Source organism: Carlito syrichta, unplaced genomic scaffold (assembly GCF_000164805.1).
Source record: "Carlito syrichta isolate Samal-C Ts95f unplaced genomic scaffold, Tarsius_syrichta-2.0.1 Scaffold47750, whole genome shotgun sequence".
In the NCBI taxonomy this organism is placed as follows: domain Eukaryota; kingdom Metazoa; phylum Chordata; class Mammalia; order Primates; family Tarsiidae; genus Carlito; species Carlito syrichta.
This window is the reverse complement of record NW_006991846.1, coordinates 142,416-151,775: the sequence shown is the minus strand read 5'-3', so window position 1 is coordinate 151,775 and position 9,360 is coordinate 142,416. Positions and strand designations below refer to the sequence as shown.

General features: G+C 34.2%; 1 protein-coding gene across 3 annotated transcripts in view; it reads right to left on the bottom strand.

The window, feature by feature from the left end:
• The window catches only part of AKAP9 (A-kinase anchoring protein 9), a 164,415-nt gene that overhangs the window by 117,940 nt on the left and 37,115 nt on the right, over positions 1–9,360 (bottom strand). For 2 of the 3 annotated variants that reach the window (XM_008048614.1, XM_008048619.1), the window contains exons 4-7: positions 3,752–3,805; positions 3,225–3,395; positions 2,183–2,338; positions 1,133–1,330 (exon numbers count right to left, since the gene is read on the bottom strand). In XM_008048614.1, coding sequence (XP_008046805.1) covers positions 1,133–1,330; positions 2,183–2,338; positions 3,225–3,395; positions 3,752–3,805 — 579 coding nt within the window. The remainder of the gene's footprint in view (positions 1–1,132; positions 1,331–2,182; positions 2,339–3,224; positions 3,396–3,751; positions 3,806–9,360) is intronic. The other variant, XM_008048626.1, reaches the window with a different exon arrangement.

Genomic DNA, 9,360 nt, shown 5'->3' with positions numbered 1-9,360 from the left:
TGTGGTGGCCGGGAGTGGCCACTGCACTCCAGTCTGGGCAACAGAGTGAGACTCTAACTCAAAAAATAAATAAATAAATAAATAAATAAAAATAAGGAAAATAGAATATTCTAGGATGGTTTTTATGATTTAAGGTTATAACTGATAATGTGTGTGTGTGTGCATAAAACAGAGGAGAAAATATATTTATTTCCTTTGCTCCAGGAGCACTTATTTGCTAAATAAGTGTTCCCAACAACTTTACAGAACATAACTCAAGTGAATAAAGAGAATTTACTACATTTATTTTTTCCTAATTAAAATCATTTTGTTGTGAAAACTTTTCAGAATTTCACAACCATGGCTAAAATCCATTGATGATCCAAAAAAGGGATATTATTTATTTATTTATTTATTTATTTGTTGAGACAGGTTCTCACTCAACTATGTGGAACTAATGGTGCGTGCTATCACACCCGGCTGATTTTTAAAATTTTTTTTTTTTTTTGAGTTGGAGTCTCACTCTGTCGTCCAGACTGGAGTGCAGTGGCCGCTCCCGGCCACCGCAGCCTCGACCTGCTGGGCTCCGGCGATCCTTCCGCCTCAGCCTTCCAAGTAGCTGGAACTATAGGTGCACACCACCATGCCCGGCTGATTTTTTTTTTATTTATTGTAGAGATGAGGTCTCGCTGCCCAGGTGGGTCTCGAACCCACGGGCTCAGGCAATCCACTCACCTCAGCCTCCCAAAGGCGCGGGATTACAGGCTGAGCCACTGATGGGGCGGGGGGGAGTCTCACATTCTGGTCTTGAACTCCTGGAGTCAAGTGATCCTTTCGCCTTACCCTCCCAGAGTGCTGGGACTAAAGGCATGAGCCACCATGCCTGGCTAGTTATAAATTTAGATTTTCCTATTCATTCAGTTTAACATAGGCTGATCACTTTTAAGGAACTCAGTAATAGTATTATCTTAAAAACCGTGTTACTGAGATTCCCGTCTGCTTTTGAAATAATTTTACTTACTTAAAGAGCTTGTCTTAATTATGAAGTGTTGCTATTCACACACAAACCAAAAAGAAAAACACCTGCATAAAAAACTTTGAAATTAACTGCAAAACTGCTACAAATTGGTTAACTTCCTTAAAGTAAACATACCATTTCATATACTTTAATTTTCTCTTGCAAGAAACTAATTTGCATTTTGAAGTCTTCTTTCTTTTTTTGATAATCTTCTAATAGATGGTCTTGTTCTTCCAGCTGTTGTTGATGAGTGAGGATCTGTTGTTTGGCTTGTAGTAAATCTGCAGCTGTGCTACTGTGAGTGCTGTTTCTCAGAGTTTCACTAACCTGTAACTTGGAAACACAAAGAAACCCCAAAACATTAAATTCTGAAGTGACGGTCTGAGGGAATAGACACCTTTTGGGATATTACTTAGTCCATAATAGCTGTCCAGGAGCTCTGCTGCCTTTGCAGCCTTGAGACCCCAGCAAACATGCTGCCATGACTGACTGAGTAGATATGAGCACACTACCCAAGCCAAGTCAATAAATCATCTTTCCCATGACACAGCAGAGAAAGTTGGTCTCTTAAGAGAAATACGACTGAGGCAGACATGCAGAGAAGTGGGCCTGAAAAACAGAACTCCCAGGATTCTCCGACAGCTTTCCAGTTTCTGATTCCAACCCCTTTCAGAAGTCTGGTTGTAGTTCTGCCCTGAAGTTCTTTAAGCAGGCTGAATCCTTTCACTAAATTGCTCCCTTTTGTTTTAGCTATTTCAAACTGTTTTCTGTTATTTGCCATTAGAAACTCTGATTATTGCAATTAGATTCCTGCGAGTCTAATTAAAGGTAAATGGAAAATATTCAGTCTAGTTACCATTTTAGAACATAAGTAAAATAAAACCATACTAGAGTTGGCAAAGGTAGGATGTGGCTACACATTAATTTCTTCAGAAGGAGTCAATCAGTCTTATAAGGTTTTGTAGGATTTCAAAATAAAGACAGAGAAGTACAAAGTAAATAGTAACAGAAAACCACTCAAGAAGTATGAATTACATTATTGGTTAACATAACAGATTCACTAGTTTCCACCATGATATGATAAGCAAATGGCTTTTGTAAAAAATTTAGATTGGTTCTCAAAAGTAAAAATATTTTTTTAAAATGCATCATTAAACTAATATTTTTTCTATTAGTAATACTTACGTGCTGAAATTGAATCTGTAATTTTTGACTTTGTTCTGTTAACTCTAAAAATTCTCTCATTGTCTCATCCTTTTCTCGTCTTGCTTGTTGTAAATTAGCAGTCAGCTGGGTTATAATGCCATCTCTTTGTTTAATGGCAGCTTCAAATTCTTGTAACTAAAGGAAACCAGTGAAAATGAGAAGTACTAGACTTACTTTTTTAAACAAAATGGGTTATTATTACACATAGTTGTTTTTCAAAATTCGAATTCTAAACATATTGGCAGAATTCTTACAGTTTATAAGCAGCCTTTTCCATATTTGAAAGTTATTAGCTTGCAGGAATTGATTTTACTTTCAAATCAACTTTAAAAAATTGTATCTGAACTAAGTAAAAGATATATTTGGTCTGGTTTATCCATATATGTACTTCTAGAAGAACAAGTGGCTTTCTATTTAGAGATTCTCCCGATCTATTCCTACGCAACACCACCATATACATGATCAGTCTCAATTCATTTCTGGAGAGGATGAATCTGAAATGTATTCTGTCATCCTTATCAATGTCCTATTTTAACTTGTTTTCATAACTGTGTGCTACAGACAACAGACGTCATTCTAACCACAAGAGGTTACCTCCAAGGACTTGCCGACATTCTTAATGGGCTTAACTTATAATATTTTGATGTGGTTTGCACTATAACTTTCTCTCATGCTGATTACAAAAATATCTGTTCTATTAAGTTAAATAAGAATCTCCATTATATTAGCCCTATTAATAAAATTCTAGTTTTAAGTGGGGTTGCTTATGCTACATACAAAGACAAAAATTAAAAAGAAAAAACTAAGTTACCATTTATTATTATTATTATTATTATTATTATTATTTCTTAGAGACAGGATCTCACTATGTTGCCCAGGCTGAACTCAAACTCCTGGCCACAAGCAAGCCTGCTACCTCAGTCTACAAGTAGCCGAGGATGAAGGCACGTGCCACTGTGCCGAGCTAAGTAAAAGACAGATTTGGCCTGGCTTATCCAAAAACCACAGAAAGTGAACATACCTGCTGTAGTCCTTCAGTCCCATAAGCAGCCCTCATTTCTTCCAGTTCTCTGTTTAGTTCTTCAATCTCATGCTGTTTCCCAGCCAGTTCATTTTCCATCATCTCTAGGTGGGTCTGACTGTACTGTGCTCCTTGTTCAGAATACAAATCATCGACCCCAAATTCTTCTTCCTAATCAATCCAAGATTTTTAACAATTCAGTGCTAGCAACATTCCTTAAGAAAAGGGATTCAAATATTGAATTCCAAAGAAATGCCCATTTTAAAACATCATTCATCACCTGGAAGTTTACTGGTAGAACACTTATATTTTACTGTTAATGATATATACCTGAAAAGCATAAACAGGATATCAACTTCTATTATGATTAAATTTTATAAAAGAAGATAACTTAGTTTTATTAAACATTAAAATTAATTTTAAATCACACATAGAAAGAAGTACATGCAGGAAAAGTTCTGTTAGTAAGCCAGATGATTTTAAGCAGTATAAAACATTAGTATATTGAGCAGTTTTAAATACTGTACCCTTAATAAATTTGAAGTCTTTCCTGTTCTGACCACAAAACTGCAACCATTTACCTGTATAAAAACAATTTCCTGACATATTATCATCTTAGACAAAATTTTATTTTGCTACCAATATTTCTGCTAACTGTATTCATTTGTATATCTTTTATTTCTAGGGAAAATGTCTCACTGGTAAAAACAGATACAGTAATTAAATTCAATTAATTATCTTTTTTTAAAAGTGACCATTTCAAATACCAATCATTCTTCAAACAGTTGACTACTTACAAAGCAAAAAAACAAAACAAAACAAAAAAAGAAATCACTGAACTACATACATTTTCATTTAAGTGAATTAACATTCCAAGTGCAGTTTTTGAGTCTTCAGAAGAATAAGTATAAGCCTTAAGTTACTAGATCCTCTTCTACAAAATGCTTCTTTAAAATAATTTAAATAATAGTCTTTTGGTTAACTCTTATTCATTTTCAAGTAAAACCATTTATTTTTAGAAATTTCTTGAAAGTTGGTGAGCAAGCCAAAGAGACAGGAAGAAATGAACAGATGAGGGACATTTCCTTAAGAACTCTCCTCTGGGGATAGTACTATGGCAGCTATGCCAACCCTGACTAATGTGGATGTTTACTATAACATTTAACTGTCTGTCTCTAGACAGATGTTTTATGATAGGAGGAAAGAGGTTGACAGAATATGTCTCCAGGATTGACATAGTGGGAGATTAATTTCATCTCAATTAATCCATTTACTAATCTCCTCTTTCCCTCTTACCAGTGCAAAAACCAACTTCACACCTGCCTACATCTCAATTACTCACAATTCTGTTAAAAGAATCCAAGACAATGAAGTCATTATTGTTGAAATGCATAAAATACAAAAGCCCAGAATTAAAATTAGATCCATATGGGTCACAATATTTTAAAAACTGAAAATCCTAATTGAGAGTTATTTATCACAGCTTGAGTCCTTTGTTTTATCATAGGATAATTTTGAAAGGCAACATTAAAATTTAAAAAATAACATCTATGGTAAAATAATATTGCAACTGGTGAAAGCTATCAGAAGGCAAGAGTACTAACTGTACTAAGATCGTTAGTGTCAATAAGCCAGGCACACTGGCACAAGCCAGTAGTCCCAGCTACTTGGGAAGCTGAAGCAGGAGGATCGTTTGAGCTCAGGAGTTGGAGGCTGTAGGTGCACTATAATTGCACTTGTGAATAGCCACTGCACTCCAGCCAGGACAACATACCAAGACCTTTTCTCTTAAAAAATAAAAAAACTTAATTAAAAAAAGATTATTAATATCAAGTCATTTGCAGTAACTTTTACACTAAATACTTCTAAATTACAATTAGCTTTCCTTGATCCTGAAATGGAGCATTCCAGAATATCTACTAAACCATTTTACTTTAGCCTAACAGTGTATTGAAATGGATGTTTAGTAATACAGTGTTCTTGCCTTATCCACAGGGGACAGGTTCCAAGACCCACAGTGGACGCCTGACCATGGATAGTCCTGAAGCCCATATAAACTATGTTCTGTCTATGTGATAACTGAGACAGCTACTAAGTGACTATCAGGCAGGTAGTGTACACAGCATGGATATGCGGTACAAAGGAATGATTTCTGCCCCAGGCAGGATGGATGGCATAGAGAAAGATTTCATCATGCAACTCAGAAAGGGGTACAATTTAAAACTTATAAATTGTTATATTTCTGGAATCACCCATTTAATATTTTCAGACCATGCCTGACCATGATCTGAAAATGAAACCATAAATAAGGGAGACTACAGTTTCTTTAAATATTATATAAAGCAACTGATATCCCTTTAAGTGGCAATAGAATCATATTATATAATCAGTTACATTTATATAATTAACAGTTCTCGGTTTATAATAATTGTATCTAATATCTTAGGTAGCCAATACTCTGCCTACTTTTTCTCTAATTCAGTTAAGCAAATTTTATACTTGAACAATTCATATGTATTGAATTCTTAAAATACATGATTTTTTCAAAATGTAATTATGTTACAATAAGTGCAAAATCTTCTCAATAAATTTGTAAAGTATAATATCATATAAATAGGTCATAAAAGGTTATTCATCAGAACTAAAATAAAACAAACTATATTCCAAAGTTAGAACAGGAACACTCAACAGAATATCAAGATCATTAATAGTTAGCAATAAATAAATCTATTTTTTAGATGTAGATAATTATTTAATCGATACCTAAAGGGTAGAGTATTTATCTCTTTTTCTAAAACATTAGTCTTCTAACACTATACTTGGTAAACTTTAATATGAAAGTAAGTCAATATCTTGAAACTCAAAGATTAGATTAATAGACTGCAGTTGAAAAAAGCTCAACTTCACTCAATGTCCTTCTGTACTGTGGCATTTGTCAAGGCTATTTAGCCTTCAAATGAAGATTTTTAAAAATACATTTTAATATTTTTATTTTTGAACCAAGTGAATGTTTTTCCTATTTTTTTGTTTTGTTTTTTAATTATTTAAAGATGGGCACAATTCAGGGTTAGGTAAACAAATGGTCATTGTACAGGTAAAGTTTGGGTCTCACTTTGGCCCCACTTCACCTGGTTTGAGATCAGGTACCCTTATTGATGAAGTTTGCTCCCCGCCTCCCTCCCCCGGCAGTTTTCCACTACTGCCAATTCCTTTCTTACAGTATTATAATAATTGTTCAGGGTCCACTTATGAGTGAGAACATGTGGTACTCAGTTCTTTGTTTCTGTGATAGATCACTGAGTATTACAGACTCTAAATTCATCTGAGTTGCCGTGAAGTTCATAATTTTGTCCTTTATGGCTGTGTAATAAATATATTCCTTCTGAATTCACAAAACATTTATTCAATCTGCATAGATAGCTTAAAGATCTAGAAAAGTACAAGTAAGGTACATTTTAAATTTTTAAATGTTCTGTAAAGTATCATATCATAATAACATTGCTATTCAGAACGAATCAGAGGAAAGATAATTTTGATTGTACAACTAAAAAATAGCCTTCATATAAAAATTCATCCTTTTAGAGAACAGTAGTTTCAAAACATAAAATAATCTTTAATTCATATATGATTAATACCTTATTCTTATCATATTTAGTTTGGAAATACATACATTTAAAAGCATTAATAATTTATGTTATCATTAAAAGAATCTAAAGGTTCATAAGAATTCATAGAAATTACGAGTTCAATGTGCCTGGCTGACTCATGGAGTTAGTCAAGTAAATAGTGAGTTTAAAATTATTCATTCAAAGTCAAAGATGAAAAGCTAAGTTTATATTACTTTATGACTATAGGCTATGTCTCCAACTTAAGTCATTTCACAAACATCATAAATCATACAAGCAACTTGGTTCAGAAGTATTGAATAATCAAATCAAATCTATAATGAGAGTACATACCCTACTAACATTTCATCTTTCTATGCACAGCAAAGCATATTTATTTACCTATCTTGGCTGTAGTATTCCCAACTTCCACCAAATAGCCTGGCTCAAAGGGTGTCAAAAATAATTCACTGGCCAGTTGTAGTGGCTCAGGCCTGTAGTCCCAGCACTTTGGGAGGCCAATACAGATGGATTGCTTGAGCTCAGGAGTTCGAGACCAGCCTGGGCAACATAGAGAATACTCATCTCTACAAAAAAATTTAAAAAATTAACCAAGTACACACCTGGTGGCACACACCTGTAGTCTCAACTACTTAGGATGCTGAGGTAAAAGGATAACCTGAGCCCAGGAGGTCGAGGCTGCCATGAGCGGTGATTGTCATGATCATGCCACTGCACTCCAGTTTGGGCAACAGAGTGAGACTGAACTCAAAAAAAAGAATAATTAATAGAAATAATAACTCATGTAAACATGGTGTTCTGCATATAAAATATCCCTTCAATCTCAATCAAGGAATGAAGATAATTGTATATAATTTGGAGAAGAGATTTTTTCTTTAATCTGATTTCCCAAGTCTAATTGGATATATATTTACACAAAGGAGATCTTGGAATAAAACTATTTGATTAATTATTTCTAGGATTGAAGCCATTACTCAACAAAATGAGTGTACTACTCACAGAAGTCAAGAACATTAAACATATACCATACCTATATACAATTTCTAAACCAAGTTTTAACTAAATACACTAACAGAATTTGAAATCCTTCTCAGAATAATTTATTAAAGGAATTCTCATTACTCACTTGTTTCATATAAACACAGTGTGAAGAGACGCATATTTCTAGTGAAGAGCAATACAGCAACTCAGCTATGCTGCATATCTATTATATGCCAAACATATACTAAATCTTCTCAAGATTATTTTGAGACAACTATTTTGTGAGGTTCACAACCATTCTATGAAGTAGATATTATTAACACCATTTTGTAGGAAAGGAAATTGTATTTCAGAGCTTAAGTGGTGAGATCATGTTCATACAAGCTCAAAGGTGATTAAGTTGAAACTGAACACAGGACTTCCTGGCTCCAAGGTCCCCTGCTCTTTTCTTACATCACATTATTGGTCTACTTACCAGAAAAATGATAGTGATATTTAGGCAAAATATAAGATCACAACGTGGTCTATGATCAGAACAATGTGATTTTAAAGTTTTAGAAGACTCAAATGCAAACCAGAGCTGCCAAGATGGTTAAACTTTGCAAGTCTAGCATTTGTAATGAAGTTATAATGTATGTGTTGCCCTGAAAGAAATCTCACTTATTTAGGGGTGTCACTGAGGGATAATTTCTTAAGAATTTCAATATAAAAAGCATTACACTGTGAGATTTATTCCTCAGGTTATAACTTTGGTCTGCTGATGATTCTTCTGACTCCTGAATAAGTGAATTAGGCTTAGAAGTCCCCTGTAACTTTGGTTTAGTCAAGGCAGTCTAACACCATAAAATGAAGTAGCTAAAGTCTCAAAACTAGCCCAGATCATCATGAATTCAATCAGTATTCATCTCAGTAATCCAGTTAAGATACCCCCAACGTTTTACAAACTATTAACTTTTGTGTTAGGTTTTCTATAGAAACAGTGTATATAAAAGTTGTTCAAAGTATAATCCTTTGTGAATCCAGACATCACACAAATAATATTACAAGGGTTATAACTTGAACCAGGTCAAATTTACCGAAAATTATCTTTTCTCAATGTAATCTTGAAAGTTACTCTTTTTTTCAAAATGTAAGGCAGTTAATCAATTTAGATTTTTGATCAGCATTAAAAAGAAAAAGTATCAGCTAGGCATGATGCTCACATCTATATTCCAGCACTTTAGGAGGCTGAGGCAGGAGGACTGCTTGAGCGCAGGAATTTGAGACCAGCCTGGGCAACATAGTCAGACATCGTATCTACAAAAAATAAAAATATTAGCCTGGCATGGTGGCATGTGCCTGCAGTCCCAGATACTCAGGAGGATGAGGCAGAAGGATCGCCTGAGCCCAGGAGGTCGAGGCTACTATGAACAATGATCACCCCAATCCAGCCTGGGTAATAGAGACCCAAACTCAAAAAAACAAATAAAATAGAAGAAAAGCAAGCTGTAAGAATTAGGCATTATAGAAAGAGAAATATTTTCATATAC